Source organism: Dasypus novemcinctus, chromosome 2 (genome assembly GCF_030445035.2).
Source record: "Dasypus novemcinctus isolate mDasNov1 chromosome 2, mDasNov1.1.hap2, whole genome shotgun sequence".
Taxonomy (NCBI): domain Eukaryota; kingdom Metazoa; phylum Chordata; class Mammalia; order Cingulata; family Dasypodidae; genus Dasypus; species Dasypus novemcinctus.
In genome coordinates, this window is record NC_080674.1 from 62,209,856 (window position 1) to 62,234,739 (window position 24,884).

The 24,884-nt window shown below is 35.4% G+C and overlaps 1 protein-coding gene across 1 annotated transcript in view; it reads left to right on the plus strand.

Annotated features, from left to right (window-relative positions):
* Positions 1-24,884, plus strand: part of ZSWIM6 (zinc finger SWIM-type containing 6) — a 237,920-nt gene that overhangs the window by 152,355 nt on the left and 60,681 nt on the right. Inside the window, exons 2-4 of the mRNA XM_004458857.5 lie at positions 2,405-2,761; positions 15,444-15,592; positions 18,869-19,019. Coding sequence (XP_004458914.2) covers positions 2,405-2,761; positions 15,444-15,592; positions 18,869-19,019 — 657 coding nt within the window. The remainder of the gene's footprint in view (positions 1-2,404; positions 2,762-15,443; positions 15,593-18,868; positions 19,020-24,884) is intronic.

Sequence of the window (24,884 nt, forward strand, 5' to 3'; positions counted from 1 at the left end):
TATGACATCTTGTTTCCCTGTGTAAGCATATATGTAACAGGTGGAAAACAAAGATCCTCTGTATTAAATGTGCAGAATGTACTTAGAAATTTTTTGCATTGTCTTTTAGGATCCAATGATATTATTTGTCTTATTCTGTGCCTGTCCCACAGAGTTTAAATTTTTGTAGGTTTGTAGTGCATCATGGTATAGGTTATTGCTAGACTCCCCTTACTACTCTTCATTTTAAAATTTTCTTTAATGTTTACATTTTTACATGGGAAATGACATAAAAAATTTTAGTGTTATTTTTACTATGCATCCTTTCTTCAGTTAAAATTTTCCAGAAAACATCTTGATCAAAACAGATGAAGGAGACTGAAATATCCATTCTGAAACAGGGAAAATCTTTGTGGAAGAAATCTGGAGATGATAATATTGCTGTTCTCAAAAATTCTTGTTGTGGGAAACCGACTTTGGCCCAGTGGTTAGGGCGTCGATCTACCAAATGGGAGGTCCACGGTTCAAGCCCTGGGCCTCCTTGACCCGTGTGGCGCTGGCCCCTGTGCAGTGCTGATGCGCGCAAGGAGTGCCGTGCCACACAGGGGTGTCCCCCGTGTAGGGGAGCCCCACGCGCAAGGAGTGCACCCATAGGGAGAGCCGCCCAGCTCGAAGGAGGGAGCAGCCTGCCGAGGAATGGCGCCGCCCACACTTCCCGTGCCGCTGACGACAACAGAAGCGGACAAAGAAACAAGATGCAGCAAAAAGACACAGAAAAACAGACAACCGGGGGAGGGGACGGGAATTAAATAAATAAAAATAAATCTTAAAAAAAAAAAAAAAATTCTTGTTGTGACACAAGAATAGTTACTCATTTTTAGAGAATGCTCTTTTTTAATTGATATATTTGATAAACTCTTCAAATAGTTTTCTCTCTCTACTAAGTGTGGATGAGTATGAGTTATCAAGATTAAATTTTTTACTCTGGAAGATGTCTTAATAAGTTGAGTAGTGTTGTTGTTTTTTTTTCCAACTCTGTGGCCAGTGTAGCTGTAGCTTCTCTTGAGGGAAATAGTGAGTTGGGGTTTGGCTGTCCAATGTGTGAATGCCAGGTGTCTTTCTGGCTTCAGTCTCACATCACAGCATCTCATCAACTCTATGTTTACCACTAACACTCCCAACCCAGTTCCCACGTGGTAAAAGGTCTTTCTCATTTGTGAATAAAGCAGAATCTAAAGAAACAAGAGCCTGCTTGATGTGGAAAGCTAAGAGGGAGTCAGGGGCTTCATTTTGTAGAACTCAAGTTTTGGTTAGAATAAATCCTTCATACCCTGAGATTCCCAAAGGAATCCCCTTCTCATAGCCTCAAGAGGTATCCCTGGCCACTGAATGCAGCTTTCTGAGAAAGGGTGGAACCGAATGAGTGTAATAAATAAAGTTCAGGGAAATCTTCCCATGCATACAGGGAAAGGGAGTTTGGAAGATTTGTCCCTTGGTGAAGCCAGCCTGACCTGACTGGTGGGCATTGGCTGTGGAAGGCAGTTTTTGATGGCGCTGTAAACTGTAGCTAGAGCTGGCTGGCCAAGGGGGGACTTGTTGCTGTGCAGGGACGAACCTCTTATCTTAGACAGTTATGAGCAGAAGCCAAATGGGCATCAGTCAGGGACGTTGTATATGATTCCTTTGTGGTTGTAAGTTTAAGCTACAAGGCCTGTAAGGTCCCTTCCCACCTGTGTGTTAGCATGTTTAACACCCTGACGTATAACAGCTTTTATACTGTTATATGGAAGAAAATAGTCCTGGTGAGTTAATTTAGATTGTGGTATGTGTGAGATTTAGTGGGCTCTGTAGTTCCACCAGCAGGCATTGTCATATGTGCTATATTGCAGCATAAGTTATTTTGCTATTGAAAGGATTATTAAATAAAAACAGTTTTCTGGTCAAAGTTCATGAAAGGAACCTCTCAGAGTTGCAGTACTGCAGGGGCTGTTGGTTCCCTGGAATAAGGGTGGAGTTTGTTGAGAAGAAAGGTGAACTGACAGACCACACTTTAACAGGGAGAAAATAAAAAAAGGAAGAAAGTCACTCATCCCACCCATTTTGGGGATTTTTGTCATGTATATCACAGATTCAGTGTAGAATAAATGATGGCTTATTAGTGCTGTGATTCAACAACTTCCTATGGGTATGATGATGGTATAATGCAATGTGTTTTCAGATGCCTGCTTAAAATACTTGAGCATATCTATTGAATGCTGTTATTTATTTCCTGTAGTGGTGTGAGGGGAGAGGAAGTTAGTGGCCTGAATGTTTTTACTTGAAAATAAAAGCTGCCGTATTTTTTCTTGCTGCTGCCAACTACCATATATTTTTTAGAAATAGTACCTGAATGTAGAAGCTAAAGTCTCTTCTTTTCTTTATATAGGTTTCCACTTGAGTGGCACCGTGACAGAACCTGCAATACAATCGGAGCCAGAAACTGTTTGCAACGTGGCCATCAGCTTTGATCGTTGCAAGATTACCTCAGTGACCTGCAGCTGTGGAAACAAGGACATATTTTATTGTGCCCATGTTGTGGCACTGTCTTTATACCGCATCCGCAAGCCAGATCAGGTCAAATTGCATCTTCCCATTTCAGAGACTCTCTTTCAAATGAATAGAGACCAACTGCAAAAGTTTGTACAGTATTTGATCACAGTGCACCATACAGAAGTTTTGCCAACTGCTCAAAAATTAGCAGATGAAATTCTTTCCCAGAATTCTGAAATCAACCAAGTTCATGGTGAGTATAGTATTGATTCTGTAGATTTCTCCTCCGGTTCCTTTTACTTTTATAAATTCAAGTCTTTTGTATAACAGTGAATTAAATGTGAATTCTGTCAAGCATTGCTCTTAGGTAGTTGAGAGAGATTTTTAAATTAGATCTGCACTCTAAAATATTTCTTTTGAAGTGTTTCATGCATCCTACTAGGTGGCAAGCTTTTTGTGCTCAGAACAATTTTTCATTTGTTAAGCTCAGTTCTTAAACTTCTTTTGCATTTAGTAAAATGTTATCAAATAGTAGATATTAGTTATGGAAAACACTTATTAAGTCATTTAATTTATCCTTGTCTACTATCATCAGTAAACTTATTTAAGCATATATAGATTTTTTTTTCTTTTTTAACATATTTTCCAACACAGGTAACTTTCTGACAGGGTTCTCATATTAAGCTGACAACTTGTTTTTAGAAAAAAAAACATTAAAACTTGTTGAAATAGTGTTTAGGGTATGACTGGTCATTTTGTTTAACAAATAACAAAAAGGGTTTCTTCTAAATCCTTTATACATTGAGTATGTTATCTCATTTATTTGTAAACATATGTATTGAAATATTTATTTTGTTCAGCACAAATATGTCAACTTACAAGAATTTATATGCAACTTATTAGAAATACACCCATCTATGTCATATAGTATAGATTTAATATAGAATTAATAACACTGTTATTAATAACAGGCTGGTTGTGTTTTTAAAACATTTAGATGTACGTTTTAAAATATTTAAAAATATGTTGAAGAAAGTAAAACACCTTTGACTAAACCACTCCAAGGCCTAACCTTTGTGTATTTATTTCATTATGATGACTTATGTTGTAGGATAGATCACTTAACCCCACGTTTGCCTCAAGAGTCATTACTTCATATTCCCAGTAAACATGTTTAAAGAAGAATCCATTTGAGAGCCTCTTTAAAAACTTTGAATTGTGAAATATAACACACAGAAAAGGGCTTAAAAAAGGAATGCACAGAGTAGTAACAAAGTGAACCAACACCGATGCCAAGAATTAGACCACTGTCAGCCCTTATAAGAGATCCACATGCCCCCTCCCATTCAGAAGATCTTTTCTCCTCCCTATGGTAACCACTGCCTGATTGGTATAGTAATCACTTCTTTGGCCATTTGTGTTTTGTTGTTACTGGTTTTGACATCACTAAACGATGATTTAGTTTCGTCTGTTTTTACACTTTATCTAAATGGATTTATTTTATTTAAATAAATCATAGTATGATTACCATATAGCTGATTTCTTTCACTCAAAATCATGTTCGTAAGATTCATTGGTATTGTTTGCATGTACCTGTAGTACATTCATTTTTATTGCTTCAGAGCAGTTCTGACCAATAGAAATTACAATGCAGGTCATGCATGTTTTATTTTAAATATTCTACTATCCACATTTGAAAAGTCAAAAGAAATAGGTAAAATTATTTTAGGTAATACATTTTATTTAATTTATCAAAAATATTAGTAATTTAATATCTTTTTTCATAGTGAGTCTTTGGAATCCAGTATCTCTTACACTTACAGTTCATCTCAAATCACACTGTAGCCACATTGCAAGTGCTCAATAGCCACATGCAAACAGCATAACTCTAGAGTATTGTTAGGTATGAAAATAGCACTATTTGTCCATTCCACTGTTGAGGGATGTTACTATGAGTACTGCTGCTATGAACTTTTTTTGTTTGTTTGTTTAAAACAAGTCTCCAGATACTGTTTGATACTTTTAATATGGTTTTTGTATCAGAGGAAAATACACCTGGCCATATTTCTGCTAGTGCTCCCCACATCTGCCTCAGCTTTATTAAAGTAACCATCATAAGGTATATACACCATTTTACTGGGAGGTCTTTCAATGTTAAATAACAGGAGTGTAAACTGTTCTGCCACAGATGTTCCTTCAGCTCACCAAAAGCGTGTGCACTCAAGGACATTTTCATGTAGACTTCTGCTTTGTCATATCATTCTCAAAGCTTGTTGCCTTGTGAAGATCCAGGCTGGCTAACAATCAGTTCGGTGATTTCTCAGGTGCCTGTGTGTGACTTCTAATTAAATTGTTCAGTGGGGGCAGAAAAATAGGACTTCAAACTTTTATGTATTCTGTCGTTTCTTAATTCATGTAATTCAGTAGGGTCACTCTGTTTCTGAGTTTTAGTTTAACCTTATAAACAATTATAAGGCATGACTGTATGAAAAATCCAGACCATATAGGTGATGATTGTAATTATTGAGGGAAATTAAAAACCTTTATTTTTAATTCTGAGGTCCATATCAGCAATTTTTTGCTTATTCTGTCTTTTTTTTCTTTGTTTATTTTGAAAGATAGCAGCCCTGAAAGCTTCTTTTCTAAAATATTTTTTAACTCATTTCTATGTTGTAAGAGCAGGACTGTTAAAACAATCTAAAGTTAGGTGTGAAAATGTGCTCATATGACATATTTCTTTCAGAGTTTCTAAAATTAGAAGAAAAAGATATCTGAGGAAATAGCAAGGATTGTATGCAGGTTAGCTTTAGGCTCAATGTGATTTTCATATAACTTTAGTATGAGAGCAGCTTCACAAGAGCAATGAACTTGAGCAGTTTATCCCGCCAGCTTTCTTTCCACTTAATTTATCTTCAGGTTTGCTCCCAGCCTGGAAATGGGCCAACTGCATGAGCTGTCTTCCTGCTTTCCATTCTAGTGTGACAATTGGTTAAAAAAAAAAAAGGGAGAGTAGTAAGGATATGACCTTAAGTGATGAAATGGGAAATCATCTCCTTGAAGGAGATGATTGATGACTTAGTAGGGGGTGGGATAAAAAATATTTTGCAGTTATTTGCCCACCTACATGGTCCCACCTGCCTTCAAACATCTATGTATGAAGATTTCCTTTTATTAAGTCATTTTTTAAAGAAGTGCTTTCTCCTATGGTTTTGTGATACATTTTTCCTTTGAGAAAAGTAGTCTAAATGTGGATTTTGGGGAGAATTTAAATTTTCTCTAAGGAAAAGCATCACTTTTTCCTTGCTAGATAAATAGAATTAGGCTAGGATTTGGACTCTACTTTCTTAGTGACTGTCATAAAGAAACCATGAGTGGTTTAGCTTACCCAAATCCTTTTTGGAAGAAAGACGTAAAATAATTTATAGTAAATATAAGTTATGTAATAACAATAAGCTTTTTCTTTTTCTTTTGAACTTATCCTAATGCTTCTTAAAATTCTATTAGTTCTTTTCCTTAATTAGATTTTGAATATATTTTTTAATTTTAATAAGTTTTTTACTGGGCCATTAAGAGGTTTTTCACATTTATTTTAGGCATATTGTTCCCCATAATTTCCATGTAAGCTAGATGTTGTAAATACATAATAGCAATATGTTGTAGATAAAGAAACCAAGGAGAATGGGATAATGACTAGTCCAAGGTCACAGATTCGGCAACGGTAGCTGACATATAGACTAAAGTCATCATAGGAGTTCAGTCCTTGTCAGTAGACCTTTTTACATGTTTTCATAAGATATCTCAATCATAATCAGATTACAAAATTAACCACTGTACACTAAATAGTGGCTGTAAGATAATGTTAATGGCCCACCAAGGGGATTGTCAGTTGTTGTTCTGCATATTTTAAGCACAACTGGTTCGCTCCTGGTTTTATATTCTAATAAAATTCTCTAGCTCCCATATTCTTTAAAAAAAGAAGTTGGTGTTTTTGTTAGATATGTATCTAGAACTTTATTGATTTTCAAGGACTAACCTACTCTCGGAATTAATTCAGAGATGTATTGTAGATTGTTATATTTTGGTGAAGGGACAGATTATTGAACTTAGGATCCAAACCCTAGAATCCATTGCTTTCTCTGTTACATATTATCCGTGTGACCTTGGGTGTGACTCATTTTTCTCATATTTAAAATGATCATAATATTCCCTGACATCACTGAAAAATTTCAATAATTCATACATGTAAAAAATTAATAAAAATATAACTGGGCTTACCTCCTGTTGGAGTATCCACAATTTTTATAATTATGAAGAAAGGAGAAACCAATTGGATGCTATTATAATTGGAGGTCAGCTTATTTCCCCCCTGACTTTCTGGCATATATTTCCCTCTCCTATTTTTCTCTCTTGTGCTTTTTCTTTTACTGACCTCCCTGAACTCTGTGATACGGATTAGCCTGTCCTGGGTAGACTACAGCAAAGAGGGACAGACTCTGACATTGGCCCCATCCTGGAATAAGGAGAAAGGAGGGTGTCATCTCAGTAACCATTTCACGCCTAGGGCCTGGGCCAATCTGGAAAGTAGGTTAGGTTCATCCATCACTTCATGGCCACCCTCACAGAGATACCATCTCATTTAGCCAGATGTAGGGGGGATTTATTCACGTGTCAGTTGGGACATGACATGTAAGGTCTCTTCCCTTTGTTTCTTTGTGGATTGTTGTGTTCATTGTAATTGGGCTCGCATTAGCAACCAGTTTTTGCAAGTTTCCTAGGGAGATAATGTGATTATTATAGCATGTCCTTTCTGTTGTAGAACATTCTGGAGTTGACAGTTGGTAAAACAAAGTTATGATCTGCCAGTGATCAATATAATTAGCAAATTATATTCTACAGGAGAGAATTCAAGTTGCTTTAAATTATCTCAAAATGCAATCCATGTGAAACTTAAATAAAAAATTAAGAATGCATGCTGGTTGGAAAAAATGACAATAGTATAGAAGTCTACATAAAGATAAAAAGACAAGTCTTCATTGACACCCCTCTCCCAGCCATCTCCCTTAGTCTTATTTCCCCAAGGTAACTCCTGATGACAGTGTGGTTTATATTCTTTGAGGCATTTGTCATCATGTACACACATGCATAGGCATGTATGCACACATGGGATTTTTAAATAAATTTTTAAAATTATCACATTTTTATGCAGTTGGATGTCTTTTTATGTTAGTACAATAGGTTTATCACTGCTTGAAATATTGTGTAGTAATCCATTGTTTGAATATATTTAACCATTAATCTACTGAGTTTAAGGTTGTTTCCATTTTCCCCTACTATATAAAATGCTACTGTGACCATCGTGTGTGTGTGTGTGTGAATGTGAACTTGTGCAAGTATTTTTTTATAACATTTTTTATCCTCCCCCCTTTTGCTTGCTGTCTGCTTTCTGTATCCATTCACTGTACATTCTTCTGTATCTGTATTTTATTTTTATTTATTTATTCCCCCCTCCCCCTTGAGGCTTGTTTGCTACCTGCGCTCTCTGTCCATTTGCTGTGCATTCTTCTGCGTTTTTGCTTGTCTCCCTTTCTCTTGCATCACCTTGCTGAGTTGGCTTTCCGCAGTGCTTGCAGGCCAGGCATGTGCAAATATTTTTGAACATAGATTTTTTTTTTTTTTGGAGAGATACCAGGAGCTAGGAATTAAACCCTGGACCTCGTATGTGGAAAGTCAGCTCTTGACCACTTAGCCACGTTGGCTTCCCTGAGTTGGTTTTTCTGTTTTAGTTCTGCTTTTGTTCATTTCTGTTTTTTCAGTAGGCATAGGAAACTGAACCAGGGACCTTCCGTGTGGGAGGCAGGAGCTCAACTGCTTGAGCCACAACTGCTCCCAAACAATAGATTCATAGAAGTAGAAATACTAGAACAAATGGTACATGCATTTTGAATTCTGTAATTCCTACCAAATTTCCTTCTAAAAATTACCAGTGTAACCCTTCAGTTATAAGTAAAACTTGATGTTCTCATAATATGATTTAATATTTTTTTTAAAAAAAAACAGTATTAATGAATCCATAATTACATACAGGTGTTAATATTTTTTTTTCCTTTCACATGGAAAGTTTTTACATTACACTTGAGCAAAAGAAGTAGTCTTAGAATTTATCTCTTTACTTGGAAGACCCACAAATCTCTAGCCCATGATGAATTTGCTAGGATAACATAGAGATAGCTAGTTTCTTTAAGCTTAGTACCCTTTATCCTCTTCTTTCACCTCCAAATTTTGCCTGTTCTCACACCCTTTAGTCATCTCTGATATTACCCCAGTCCTCATAATTCACAAAGAGTTATTACTAGCTGTGATGTTTCCTCAGTCATCCCCTCTCTCCCTTAACTCTTCCCTAAGTCTCTCATGTTGGCTAGACAAGCTTATTTAGAGTATTTAAGAAAAGAGCTCCTGCTTTGAAGTTAGATAGCCTAGTTTAGAATACTGGCCCCTTTGCTTCCCAGCTTTGTAACCTAGGGTAAGTAACTGAATCTCTTCAGGCCTCAGTTTTCTTATTTGTAAAATGTAGACAATAAAAATAAAGAGTGCCTATTTCATATGTTCAGGAGGGTTGAAGGGGAAAATAAGAGTTGCTGTTTATTATCACTATTATTGTGATGTGGAAGTTGACAGGATTCTTTAAGGGCAAAGGAAGATAGTTGAGGAAAATATTTGTGAGCCAGTTTTTTAAAAGGGTCTTTTAAAATAATTTGAACGAAAATAAAATATCTGACACTTGGAAACAGCAGGTCTCTTAAGAAATCTGAAGCATTGGATTATGTAAAAATGAGACTTTCTGTGACCTTTCATTTAAGTATTTATATTTGTGTACAAAGTAATCATTACTACATTTATTAGCTAAATAATTGAAAATGACTTACCTGTTATTCACTTTGTACATTACAGAGAATATACAAATACTTTTCTGCTTTTTATTTATGTAAAACCCATGATTATTTATGTACATGAAAAAGTATATTGTTGAATTCCTGAGGTCAATTAAATAAGAGGAAATAATAAAGTCAGATGAGAGGAAAGTAATAGTGGAGGGGCTATAAAGTCTGACAGGCTTGTTTGAGTTCCCTCTGATATATATGCTGATAGAAGTCCTGCTTATTTACTTCCTTGGCATTTAGCTAAAGGGGAAGGTGGTTTGTTGGGAGTGCATGCCAGGGCTCCCTCTATCATTAGCCCTCACAGTGAAGTAAACAGGTTGTCTCTGACAGCTCCTCTGGAGAATTACATGGACTGACCATTGAGGATAGATAATGATGAAGGATCTGGCTGTTTCAGCTACAATAAATTTGTAAATTGAAATGAAGGCATTAATTTTCATTCATAGTGACCACCTGAAATGCAAATTTAATTAAGGATAAAGTTTTATTCTTTCTAAAAGTTATGTTTATTCAGTACATGCTATTTTCTGCATTACTCTGTATCTCTTCCTCTCGAAAGAGAGTCTCAATCGCTGAAGTTTGCTGTCTTGCTTTTTCCTCTCAGTGCCGGTTGTTGATGTGAGGATTTTGCCTTCAGCTTGTAAGACAGGTGTACAACTTAGTGTTTCCTAGCTTTAACACAGGCACTAAAACTTTAGGAGGTGGCATTCTTCTATAGGTCCTCCAAAAAGACTGAATTAATCACCTCTGCAGTGTTGGCATCTGCTGCCTGCATTCTGCCTAAATAGGCTGAATTTGACAATTTTAACAAAAAGGGACACTGCTAACTAAATAGAAATGATTAAAAGCATTATTTGGACAATAGTGAGGCAGTTAGGTCACAGTTAAGATAAGAACATAAACTACAAAGCCTTTTTATGCTTTCTTGTTTTGAGTTTCTTTTCCAGTGGAGTAATATGACAAAAGAAAACTTTAAGTCCCCATTAGAACCCCAAGCTGTGGATAACTCCACATACCAAACATAGCCTGTCTAGCTGTGAACATGTCTTAATATCTCAGTTTAAAGTTTACAGAATGATTCAGTGTTGCCTAATGCCTAGAATCAACTGTATCCATGACATATCCATGAGGGGAGACTGGTACCTCATTATGTCTTAAATATGCTACATTCAGTATTCTGGAGAGATATCTGGAGAGGTGCCTCTGAACCCTGAATACCCTTCATTAATAAGAGCCAAAGTGTGCCACCAAGCTTAACATTCTCTCCAAATAAAGATGTACACCCCCCCCACTCCCCATTTTCTCCCTGGCAAATATTCTGATTCAGTATGTGAAATCGAGCCTAAGCATTTTCACAATGTACCTCAGGAATTTTTCTCTTCTCTTAATTTTGAGAACTACTGGGGTAAGGGAATTTTAATATTGGGATAAATAAAAACTAATTCAGAACCAGTCAAGTGGTAGATAGGAGAAGCCAAACACATACAGTGGTTCTTCATGTCCATGAATTCTCCTTTGCTTTCATACTGTGGTCTTAAATTACTAAGATTGAGAGGGCAAATCAAATTCACAAATCTCTGCCTGGGCATGAGACACAAACTGTTTCAGTTTTTTTCAACAAATAAGTTCACTTTCCCTGAAGGTTTGAAACTCAGAAAGAATTCAAATTAAACTTTTATAATAAAATGGCCACAAAAATTAATTATGCTGCAATTGTAAAGGTTATAGACTTTATAATTATAAATAAGGGTAAAAGATATGATCGATTTTAAAGTACTTTAATATGGATTATTTAATTTGCATACCTCCAGATTCTGGTTCTTGCCTACCTGGGGGAATACCTAATATCAGATATATAAATACATGAATTATGTTTCTCTTTGCACTTCCTTTCTCAAAGTTAAATGCTGAGAGGTTTGTCTTTGAGTTAACCAGTATAAATAAATTTTGCAAATTTTGGATTTTTTACGTGGCTTCGGCAACATTTTAATGAGTAATCAAGACATTAGTAATTAAACTTTAGTATTAAAGTTTAGTACATGAATTTGCTATTTTTGAGGGGGGTGGTATTGTTGTAGACACTTAATTTCCTGATCTGTGATATATAGTATACATCTCTTACTACTAAAATATTGAGTTATATATAGAGTAAATTTCTGTTTTATTTATACACTAGTGATCTTTGCTTGCATTCTTATGACTAAGTAAGTAATCTTTTCTGCATGCATACTCTAAAGGGAAGATTTATAATTTTTATTACCCAGTAAATTTTTTTTACCATATTAAATAATTTTAGAATTGAGGTCTGAGATGCTTTAAGTGATTTGCCAGAGGATATGTAATTTTTCCAAATTAATGCATAGAACTGAAGTCTAATGAATTTTAATCCAGGATTAAGAAACACACATCTCAACTCAAATGTGTAGACTTTACAGGTTATTTGCAATAAAATTTTATCCTCGGGCCAATTCCCTCTCCAGTGCATCCACCTTTGTCAGTACTCTCAAGAAGTAAATTAATTTTAATATTAGCTTTAAAAAATGTTGATTAAAAAACCTTGAGAAGCGTAATTCATATATGCATTCATTTGCTATTAGATATTCTCCCAGTTAGGCAAGAACCAGAATTTCTATATATGTAAATTATATGGTCCATAAAAGTATTTTTTAAATGTCATATATATATTTTTTAAGTATAGAGCTTTAAACCCAATCAAATCACTGTGTGATTTGAACCAACTAAAAGTGATATCTGGATTCTTCTTTTTAGCGCTTCTCTCTTTTAGCATGAAAAAAGCATAATTGTATTCTGAAGTTCTAAGAGGTTACCTGAACTTAGACCCCTTTGCTAATTCAGGCAACACGAGAAGACTGGGATTTCTCCAATACAGATTCAGACCTACTTAAAGTATTTGAATATTTCTGTGGCAAATGGGAACTCCAAGTCTAATATGGCTGTGTTCCAAGCAGTCAAGTATAAAGTACCTTCAACTACACCACAGCACAGTGGCTCCCATCCAAGTTGTTCTGGGGCAAGACTCCTTGTGAGTTTTGGCCTTCAGGAATCTTAACAAAGAACAACTAAAAATCACAAATATTGGGGGGAAATAACTACTGTGAATGCAGTTTATTGGAAGGAACAGTGGGAATAAAGAATCAGCAGCTTCTTAGTTTTCCCTAAGAAGATGATGATAGGGACTCATCAGATTTGTCTGGAGGAATTTAGCAAGATATTTTAAATAGAAAAGTTGATACCCTATAGTTTACTTATTTTGCAGTTCTTCCAATGCATTTAGGTAAAGAATCTATAGCTGTCTTTCTGTGGCTGTGTGAGTGAGTGTTTGTGTGTGTGTGTTTCCCTGGAATCAAGAAGATGTGCTGGGTTGAAGGTTCTGTGAATCCCTGTGGCATAGAGGTGTAGACCAAGAAGAAGACAATATTCCATCCAGTTTTTTAATCCAGAAGCCAATGTCTATCTTGACCCTTTACTCTCCCATATCCACGTCTTCACCAAGTCCCGTTAATTTTATGCTCTTAATACCTGTCAGTTTCTCTATTCCTGCTGTCACTGTTATCTTTCAATCTACTGTCATATTTTGTGCAATCAAAATATTATCCTCATTGTTACCTTATTATATATTTTTGTTCCCTAATCCATTTTCCACAACTCAGATAAAGTGACATTTTTCAAGTAAATATAGTCACATGATTCCAAAGTTTTAAAAGGTTGAACAGGTTTGCAGTGGCCAGTCACCATTTCCCCAGGCCAAATAAATTACTAGTTCTACATATACTTTAGAGATATTTTATGCATATGCAAGAAAATACTAACACAGAAGTTTTTTTTAACCTCATTTACATAAAAGATGGTATACTATGTATGCTTTTCTCCACCTTTTTTTTTCTCAATCAATAATGTATCCTGGATATCTTTCCACTGTAGTACGCAGAGAATCTCCACTTTTTTTTTTTTATGGCTGCATGAGATTCCAGGGTAGGAATACTGAAATTGATACATGTGAGGACAGGACATCTTTTACTATTTAGAGTTACCTTTTTAAAATAGTAAATCTGAGCATGCCAGTTTTCTACTTTACATAGCCTTGTCATGGCTTTCCACACATTACTTATATATAGGGATAAAACTATGCTCCTCATCCAGCCAAGGAAGGCCCTCAGGGTCTAGCCTTGCTTCTTTTTTCCAAGGTTCCTTTTTATTGCTCTTCCCATCATCCTTTAGTTAAATCTTTTTTTCCTCCATGTACCATGTTTTTTCTTTCCTGAGTCCTTTGCCCATGCTCTTTTCTTAATCTAACTTGCAGACCCATTACTTCCCTTCAAAAACCTATTCTTATACCGGCCCTTAGTTAACTGCTAATTAACCTCTGATCTCCTTAAGGCAGATATTTCACATGTCATTTCCTCAAGGCATGCTTACACTGGCAACCCAAGGCCAAGTTGGACCTCCCTCTCTGATACAGACTCCTAACAAACACCCTGTCCTCTTCTTTTGAGCACTTACTACCATTTATTTTATTATATATTTATGTGTGTGACTGTTAGATGAATATTTATCTCACACACCCAGAACAGTGTTTTTCGATAGTAGGCTGCAACCCATTATGGGTTGAAATGAATTTAATAAATTGTGACAAATTTTTTAAAAAATGAAATAGGGTAGAAAATATCAGACGTCATCACCCACAGTAAGGATATTTTTTCATCAAACTTTTACTTTATTTTAATAGATGTAATTACATACATACACAGACATACAAGTATATTAGGCATGATGTGTAAAATATATTTCTTATTGTGAGTGTTAGTCAGAAAATTTGAAAGCCACAGAACTTGACTCTAAATTCTGTGAGGATAGGAATCCTGTCTGTTTTGCACTCCATTTTATGCCCAGGTGCCAGGATATGGCACCAAGTCAGGCACTTGGCAAATATGCTGGCTGAATGAATGAATGAATGAATGAATGAATGAATACCTTTTCAGGGAGGTTCATAGACCCACTTCCTTCTTCCCAGGGACTAATGGACCCTTGTTCTAAGCAGATGTTCATGATTATTTCCTTGATCAATTGAATTTGCGTTCAGCCACTGAAAAAAGAAGAAATGCAATGTAAAACCACACTTATAAGTGTATATTTTAATGGTTTTATAAGGAGATGAAACACTTCTGATGAAAATTTTTTACATTAAAACTTTTTTATTAGTAATTGATCTTAGGCCTTAAATTACCATTTAAAAAATTAATGAAACTTAATTTTTACCTGCCTAAAGATCTGGATAATTTTTAATATCTAAGATAGTCCATACACACAAGGCTTATTACAGAGCTCTTATCTTTTATGTGTACTTCAGCAATAAAATATTTATGCAGTTTGGCAAGGTGATACTACAACCTGGTTTAGTACAACAGCTGCACTGCGTGTTCCCATGTGGTTTGATTTCCCTTTTTAATCTTCAGTTTTCTGCAACTAAAGACTTATGTCAGCATGTAGTTTATACTGCAGCAAATAATGGTGAAAGCCTCTTGAATCAACATAGTAAAGAGAGAAATACTGTGCTGGGTTTACTTGCTTCCAAATTCTCTAATGTCTTTGAAAAATATTTTCTAGTAAGTTCTACAAAGTAGAGTTTTTAAAACATCACATATTTACAAGATATTTTGTGACTTTTTTGTTCTTTAGGAAACCTATAAACTAATGTCCAAAGATATATTCTCTGATTCTTAAAAAGTGGAAATATCTCTGTTCTAAAGTAATGCTTAACACTTAGCATAAATCACTAAAGTCCTGGAAATAAAAGACTGATTGTTGTATTTGTTTTCAGTTATAAATTTGTATGCATAATTAAAATTGGGATTAGATTAGAAATTGTTTAGGGAGAAAATGAGAACATCTTAATTATTTTCAAGTTTATTATCAGAACATTTTTAGCCCACAATTTTTATCTAGTATGTGTGTTGTTTTTTTCCTTTCTATTTCTAGGTGCTCCTGATCCAACAGCAGGTGCTAGTATAGATGATGAAAACTGCTGGCACTTAGATGAAGAGCAGGTTCAAGAACAGGTTAAACTGTTCCTTTCCCAGGGCGGGTACCATGGATCAGGGAAGCAGCTTAATTTGCTCTTTGCAAAGGTATGATTATTTTCAAAGAAATATTCTAAATATATTCATCTATAGAGAGTACTTACGCATGATCATGTTTACAACAGGCTGTGTTTTTTTGGTTATTGTTGTTTTTTGTTGTATTTTTAACAACCTGAGTCCAAGTTAATTGAACAGTTAGAAATTTTTGTGTTGTAATACAACCTCTAACTTGCTTAAGTGACCTCAGATAAGACGTGGAACATTTTTGTTCCTTTCAGTCCCTATCAATGAAATAGTGATAATTTATACAATTTTGAAAAACTTTTTCCACACTGAAATCAAAATAAATGGCTTAATGTTATTTAAAATGCCATCTTTTCAATTTTTTCTTTTTCTCATTAATTTTCCAAGGTAGAACATAACTATGAATATAATCCTTAAAATGTTCTTTATATATTTAGTTTAATAATATATTTAAATTAATTTCAAAAGCATATGCTTTGACCTTGTATAGACCTGGATTTAAGTTCATGTTCTAAATCTTAAAGAAACCTTGGTGAGTTACTTAAGTCAGTTTCCTTATCTGTAAAATTAGGAAGTAATAACATATTTCCCAAAGTTGTTGTGATAATGGTGTTAAATAATAATGGCATCTAATCACGTATTAAGGCTTTGATAGATGTTAGTTCTTATCACGATTAATTGGTGGCTTAAGAAACAAAGTTATGTTGGTCATAGTTGTAAACAGAAGCTGTGTCTATTGCTTTATACAAAACTTTTAGTCCAATAAACACATTTTAAAATATTGGATCAAATGCTTTTTTAATAGTATTAAATCAGTGTACTTTCATTTCCTTTTTGGGATACAGGCATTATTATGGATAATGTATTAAAATTGGTTTTAAGGGAATAGATAAGTATGTTTCTAAACAGCTCAAATATTCATAATAATTAAAGTATTTTTTTAATTCAGAAGAATTAGAATAAACTCTGTTACTGTCCAGAAATAGGGTATTCTGATTAATCAATAACCTGTTAATGAAAATTTATTCCATATATCAAATGTAGATCACAAGTTTTTTGAGAATTACATGACAGTAAAATACGTTTAACTCTAAAACTATTTTACATGTGATTTAATCATTCATTGGTAATTTGTAGTCACTTCAACCTCTCATAATGCCTCAGAGACAACAGTCTGAAAATTAATTACCATTAAGGTATAGATGTACTTGGAGTGCTGGTTAATAGAGAGTTCAGGCTTAGATGTCTAATAGTAGAACTGGCTTTAACAATTATACATAATTGAGTAATATGTTAGAAATCTACCAAGAAAATAAACATTAAAACATTAAGTCAAATCCATTGATAAACTGGTAATGTAAAAGGTTTGGAATTTTTGAACACATAGGAAGTATTTCATTTATTCTCATGTCAGCAAATTGTCTACTGTGGCTAGTGGAAGAAATGGGAAAAACCTATTACTAGAGTGTTCTTCAGTTGCTGTTTTATCCCTATATATAATGCTTACATTATGTATGCCATGAGATATAACAGCAACATGTAATTTTGGAAATGGCATAATTTTTGGAATGAGACTCTGGTTTCCAATCCCAGCTGTTCACCTTGCTTTTTGGGCAAGGTGTTTCACTTCTCTGAGACTTGGATTCATAAAATTCATATGATGGGGATTATAATCTGGCCTGTTTTACATGACTGTTGTAAAGATTAAAAGGTAAATATAAAGGTAAAGCTCTTTAGCACAATGTCCAGTAAATGGTAACTTCTTTCTTTCTCCCACTTTTCTCCACTTGTTCATGACTTTTTAGCACCTCCTTATTGGTAATAAATGCCTTCTTGGGATTACTGAAATAACCCTACTGGAAGGACATCCCTTTTGATTCATGTACAAGTGCTTCGGAGTTCCTTACAGAGCTCAAATTCTAAAGTGGGATAAGGGGTTCCATTGCTTGTCAGTATAGGCCTGAGGCAGAATCCATTGATGGCTGAGGTGTGGGCTGCTTTAGAGAAGATCTGCCATTTCCTCCTTTACTTAACTGTCAGAGAGAATCCCAAAAAAAGGACCCCCTGTACTGCTGCTTGTAACCCTGCTCCAGGGATTTCTGACAGGGAGAACTGATGATAAGATGGAATTCTTATTTGCTGAACACACAGCAGTACACACTTTTGGAATGGATGGGTTCTTTTAGGGTTTCCTACAGAGGGACTTAGCTTAATGGTTTTTTTCCTCCTTCTTTTAATAAGGAAATGCAGCACAAGAGTTATGGACAGGACTTGAGGTTACAGCTTGAGAGGCCAAGTTAAGTTATGTAGACAGTGTTCTTATTACTGTGCTTCATAGATATCACGCATTTGGAGCAAGAGAGTTTTTTAATCTATAGCTTTGTTCATTTCCTCTTAACTCTACAAAAACAGTCACATCTGAATGAATAGAAGTGTGATGCTCTTACCTCAAAAGTGAAAGGATTTGGGCAGCTCTGTGAATATAATAAAAATGATTGTTGAATTGTACAATTTAAATTGGTGAATTATGTAGTATGTGAACTTTATCTCAATAGAGCTGGTTTTAAAAAACTGGTGGGCAGATACATCATAACCACCACATAAAGAGTTCTCAGTGCACTCTGTTTTAAGATCTGACTACTTTGGTGGTAAGTACAATCAGTTGAAGAGTCACGGAGGCACCAAAGTTATTTGTTTTGTTAGTTTTGGTATTGTTTTTCTTAAGGTTGGCAAAGTTATGGCATCTCATCCCAGTGAAGCAACAGCATCCTATTAAAACCTGTTTTGGTAAGCTAGTTGGGTTCAGATACCTGTTTCCAGTGCCAGTTTTCACTTCCGTGGTTTGCCAAAGCCTGCATTACCTAGGCACCTACTTTGTATAACCACAAAGTGTACATCATACTTAATTTAGATAAGAGAGGATACTTTGAAGGAGGCTTGGAAAAAAATGTTTTTACTGCATATGCACAACACAATTTAATCATTTTTATTTGATCAGATATATAAGACCCAATTTTAAAATTTGGGGGTTGGAAAGTTAGCCAAACTTCTTTTCCTTGTGTGGATTTCAAAACATAATTTTTAAAAATTTACAGACAGTTCTCCAATTAAATTGTCATTTTAGGTAGAGATTTGTTTTTAACTGCTTTTGTTTGCATAGGAAGGCTGGTATATAAAGGCTTAACTTCTTATTTCCAGGAAGAAATAGAGAAAAATGTTCTAACTTCTATGTTACTGTTTGTTTTTTGAACATTTTTCTAAAGGTTCATTTCTTCTCCCATGCTCCCTCCCTCCCCCCAGGTGCGGGAGATGTTGAAGATGAGGGACTCCAATGGGGCCCGGATGCTGACCTTGATAACAGAGCAATTCATGGCTGACCCCCGTCTGTCACTTTGGAGGCAACAAGGCACTGCAATGACTGACAAATACAGGCAACTCTGGGATGAGCTGGGTAAATATAAATTTTCTGACCAATTACTATTGAGCTGTGTGGTTAAGACCAAAGTTGAATGCTTCAAGAACGTGTTCATAGTGTTGCTGAAGAGAGAATGCATAACACAAGTTATACATGACTTGAACACATTTTTATAGAATACTGAGTGATTTACTTTTCACAGTGAACCCTCTTCAGTTTTGTATCTGTATAGTAAATGTTAAATTAACTTGGTTTAGAAACATAAAAAAGGACTAGTATTAAAAAAAAACTGTAACATACACTGGTTAGGAAGGATAGGAAAATGAGAACTTGGGCTGGCTTTTGATAGAAAATTTGGCAGGGTTTTCAGGGATTGTCTGACTTAGAGGAAAGTAAGCTCAGGAATTACATATTTGAGAAAAACTGTGTTCTTTAAAATAACTCTCTGTTATAATAGAGTTGGTTATTAGCAAAATTAATATTTTAATCAAGTCAACTAAAATTTGGAGTTTCTCTTCCCTTCTGCCCACATTAAAAAGTTCAAAAGTAGTTGAGTATTAATTTTATTTGGGTTGTTATAGATTGAGATAAACTGTGGATAATGGCAGAGGTACAGCAAACTCTAATTTTTATTGCTTCCCAAATTCCTGTGATAAAGATAAATATAGCAGGTGATGGAAAGAATTAGGAATCCACTAGACATGTCCAGTAAAAAGATACTGGGAATTCTGTCAGGAAGAATCTTATTACTCAGTGCATTGCTAGACAAGTAATGAAATAGAGAAGATGTACTGGTTTTCTTGTTTTTCTATTGACAAATGAAATTCCTCACAAGTATTACATCAGTACCTATGTTAATTTTATGGAAGGAAGATCCTGTCTATATGTAATAGAAGATCATTTTCTCAGTGAAATAGTATTTATAGGACTCTTCATAACTTCACCTTCTCTCTTTCTTCTGGCAAATGATGAACCACATCATGCTAAATCGATCCCATTTGTGGGTTGCATTAACTCTGCCTAATGCTGCCTGCTTGTTCAATTTGTTGATTTTGATTATGGGTTATAGATAGTCTAGACCAAAAGAAGCTATTGTATGTGTATTGTATTGTATGTGAAGACACCACACAATCATAATAATTGGAAGGCACCATCAAGTTCACCTGAAATCCAGGGAGGTTAGGAGACTTATGTGATCTGGGTTAATACAGCAAGTTGGTAAAGAATTCAACATCAGTTTCCTTTCCACATTATAGGATGTGTGTTTAGAAATTTGGTTGTGGGTGACAACTAATCTTGGTTCTTTTTTATATGTTCCTGCTGCTTGCCAATTGCAAATGTTAGATATCTTTCTCCCAGGCATTTTACTTAAGTGTCTGGTAATAACTTAGGTGTGGTACTTTCCTTGGGTCACCTGAAATAGCAGTGATCCTTTTCCCCAAGTATAATTTAAACCAATTTGTAAATTATTTCAGGTATTAGAAGGATATTTGGGGTATGGTGTGATGATTAGGTAACACAAGTTATACATGACTTGAACACATTTTTATAGAATACTGAGTGATTTACTTTTTTTCCCAGTAAACCCTCTTTGGTTGTAACTGTATAGTAAATGTTGAATTAACTTGGTTTAGAAACATAAAAAAGGACTAGCATTTTAAAAAACTAATAAAGGGAATCATCTAAAGAAAAAGTATTGGTTAATGAAATAATGAAGTTTAAAGAGCTTTGGTACTAAAGGAACCTAGAATTGCAAATAACTGGTTAGAAAGAAAATACCAATTAAAATTTTCTTTGTTAACAAATGACAGAATCAAAAGTTACAGTGTTCACATTAATCCATATTCACCTCTCACCTTTCCAGGTTGGTTATGAAATTATGTACCTTAACCCTCAGTCAAAAGTTCTCATTAGATGGCAGTTTCCACCAGCTGGTTCTAGTTACCCCTGACTGTTTTCTGATCATGAATCAGGCTTTATACAAGTTCTTTGACTTTAGTTTAGGATGACAAACACACTTACTAGTCCTGTGCTTACTTGCTTGCTTTCTTTCCTTTTTTTTTTTTGCATTCCTCGCTCTGGCTGCTTCTCCACAGTCATTACTAGATTGCTATAAATTCCATGTATCTGATGGCAAGCAAAGGTCACTTGCCACTTTAATGGGGTCTAAGTTCTGTGAAAATTCCCATGTAGAAGTAACAATAGCCATCACATCTTAACATTTCATTCACCAAAAAATTAACTAAAAGTTGCTTCTGTACTACAAAAAGGGAGGGATTTTGCTTCTTAATAAAATGGGGGAATTTGACTTTGTGCCCCTGTACAGGTCTCACATTGCTTCAAGGCTCTGCTTTGGAATTAAATGCTGAGCACTGCCAGATGCCAGACATTGAGAAGAGGCTGAGTTTTGTCGGCAAATGGGATCTGCAAGTTAATTGGTGTTTTCTGCAGGCTTCTGGCTGTGAAATGAAATTGGAAGCCCTTTAGCCACATGGATAATGCAGGACCTGAATACAAATGTCACATGTCACCATCAGGACCCACTGTGAGACAATAGTGTTCCCACTCCAACACTGCGCCATTACAGATCATTTAAATATGGGGATTACATTTAAACTAAAAGCCCCATTTGCCTTTTACTGCAATTTAAATGTCCTCTTAGCAAAAGCTAAGTGACAAATTAAATGAAAAAAGTGCCCACATTTTTAAAGCTGTAATGCAAAACAACCTTTTATTGCTTCTCATGTGCCATGAATGAATCATTATACTTGTCAACCCTAAACCAAGCCATAATTGGAGCAGCTACTGTTATCAAAGTGGGGCCGCTCTGTGACAGCTTAATAAAGCTGAAACTGTTAAATTAAATCTTAGATGCTTAACTCCTTAGCACCGGTAGATTTGATGGGTCCATTTCTGGCAATGGCCAATGCACCAGGAAAAAAAAAAGACTCCCAGCATGAAATCTTTAATCTGATTATGTACATGTCAGATTATTTTAGCCAAGTAACTCTGCTTCTTACCACAGGGATTTGGGACTATCAGATTGTCAGCCAGAAGAATATAAAATTTGAGATTTTTTATAGAATCAGATGTCCCCCTCCCCAAGATTTACCATTTTCTGAGTTTCTGTGATTTATTAAAACCTACGTGTTGATGTTTCAAAATTAGTTTTTAAAATATCATATATTCATTTTCTGTCATTTAAACAAATATATGCAAACTAGTGAGGCAGCGAAAGGCCTAGTCCCCCCCCATCCCCCATCTTCCAGCTAACAAAGAAACCGATTATTCTCAGTTCTACTTTTCCAAAATAAATGCCCACAATATTCATTTGGTTTGAGTTAACTTGCAATATACTCCCTAATTTTCATAATGTAGTAGGAAATAGATACAGATGCATACTATTAAGATCCTTTTTAAAAGTGCATTTCATTTGCAGACATTAATCATTTTTCAAATATTAATTTTTCTTTCTCTTCATGATATTTAATTTCCCAAATACACAGTAATCCAGTCAAGATGAGTGATATTGTGTCATAAGCTATAAGAAAACATACTAAAATCTTAAAGCAGTCCCATTGCTATGGTAGAGTCTGCACATTGAGTAGAAGCTGTAGAATGTACCTCTTCCACTGCATTGTTTATTAAGTAGCATGCACATTTTCTGTAAAGCAGATCACAGAACTAACCTTTGGATTTCAAAGAACAAGCCAGTGCTGGTTGATGGTAAGGAACCTGCTGTTAACCCTAATGGCTGTCTTTTCAGCACTCTTAATTTCTGTGGGGTTCTTTAGGGATGAGGAGACCCATCATCTGTGTTGATGGGTCTCTTTCCTTAAAGGTCTTCCTTAGACTTTAATATTAACTTTGTGCCATAAAACTATAGTTTGTGGCTGCCAGTCTATTAAAACCTAATTATAAAGGATGTAATTAGAAGAAACAGTTCAATAAAATTTAATTACAGTTTTATCAAAAGGAAGAAATTCCTAAATTTTCGTTTTCAAGTATGGTATACTGTTTTCTCACCGAATTTTAAACACTTAATTTTCTTTCTAAACAGTGTTTTGTTTTCTAGTTCATGAACTCTGTTTCTTAGGGAGAGGATGGGCTGCCATTGTCTTGGCTCTGCTCATTTGTTCACAAGAAGATACCTCTCAGAGTTCTCCTTAGAGCATCTGACTTGGGTACCTAATTCTGTGAGAGCAGAAGCAACTGTAGTTTGCTTTGTCTTTCTACTTTGAACTTCATTGTAAGGCTAGTTTTATTGTGGAAGCAGAGAGATTCAGTGATCACATATGGAAGGCCAGGACTCAGTAATAATTTTAGGAAGGAAAATTTAGTTAACAACCTGCTGGGCTCAGGAACTTTTCTGTTCAAAAACCTGAGCCCTGAATAGGATTTTTTTAGTTCCTTTTATATAGAGGATGTAGGAATTGGGAGTCAGCTGGTGCTTTGTTTGAGTACTAGATAAGCTTGGATTAACAAATATTCCCCACATTCCCAGTTAGCTTGAATTAACATACTTACTTTGCATTTTCCCTGAATATCCAAAGTCTATAGAGCTTATATCACTTAACTGGCTTTCCGGGACTGGAGTGGTTGGCATGGTTATGAAAGGTGGGGCTGCAGTTCTTACTGTTTGACACACACAGTCCAGGTTATTCATGAAGAAACGCAGAGCCTCCCCACCCCCCCAGCCCATATCATCCCTCCCTTGATGCCAGCTTAACTTGTTAAGGCTTGGGCATCAGTATTGGAGTTATGAGGTGGGTGGCTGTCTGTGTTTTTACTGCATTGTTCATTAAATACGAAGCAAGGAAGTATGATGAGAGAATGGGGGGCGTTTTGGCTGTTTGTTGTTTTGATTGATTGCCCCACCCATTAATTTCCCAGTGAGGCCCCAATGACAAAGTTCCTGGGGAACATCTGGGCCTTTTTCCTGTTCTCAGACGAAGTCCCTAATCTGGATAGCAGAATCCTGGGGGTGGGGACCCTCCAGCAGCCATCCTGGGGTTTACTGATGTTCACGTGCACTTTCTACCAGGTTCCAGATCCGTCTATTAATTCTTTATTTTATTTACCTGTTTATTTTTCCCTCAGAGAGTTTACATCTTTAATCTTACAGGGGTGCTGAAGGGAGATGATCTTTCTTCTGTAGCTGCTTCCTGCTGGCCATACCTGACAAGGTGTAAAAACTATTATTTTATTTTAACTGGAAGAAGGCGAATCTGGCACTTTGTATGAAGCTGGGTGACGTTTTCACATGGTTAACAAGATGCTTATTCTGAAAGAAATAAACTTAATTAGAACTTCGGGAATAGATGAATTTTTGTTTTTTTTTTTAATAGGACACTGGATTACAGAAGTAGAAAAGTCTAGGCGCCTGCAAAGACGGCACCTTTTTAAAGTTGGTGGGGAGCAATATATATATATTCATTTATTTCTATATATAAAGTTATTTTATGTTCTTGGTTAACTCTAGAGAGATTGTAATAGACAATGGTATTAGGTACTTAGCTTAGTTTTTGAAGATGCATTCCAGGCTATTTAGTGACTGGCACTTGTGTGTTTCATCAGGTGCTTCTGGTGAACTGGTATTCCTGAGTAGCTGACTTTATTCAGGATTAGTACACAAAGCTGGACATTTATAATAGCTGTGGGAGTGATCAGAACTACAGAGTAAAGGTTTTGTATTTTGGTTTTAATTGAGTAACTTCTGATAAAATCTTTTTGAGAACAGTTTTTACCAGGTTTTGTTGTTTGTTTGTTTGTTTTTTGAGAATCCATTTGGTTAAGCTGGTTAGGGCTTTTTTTTTTTTTAGATGAGTGCCTTGGTGAAATTCAGGAAGGACTTTTTACTGCACTGCTCCTGGCAGGTATATTTGAGCATTTTTAACAAGC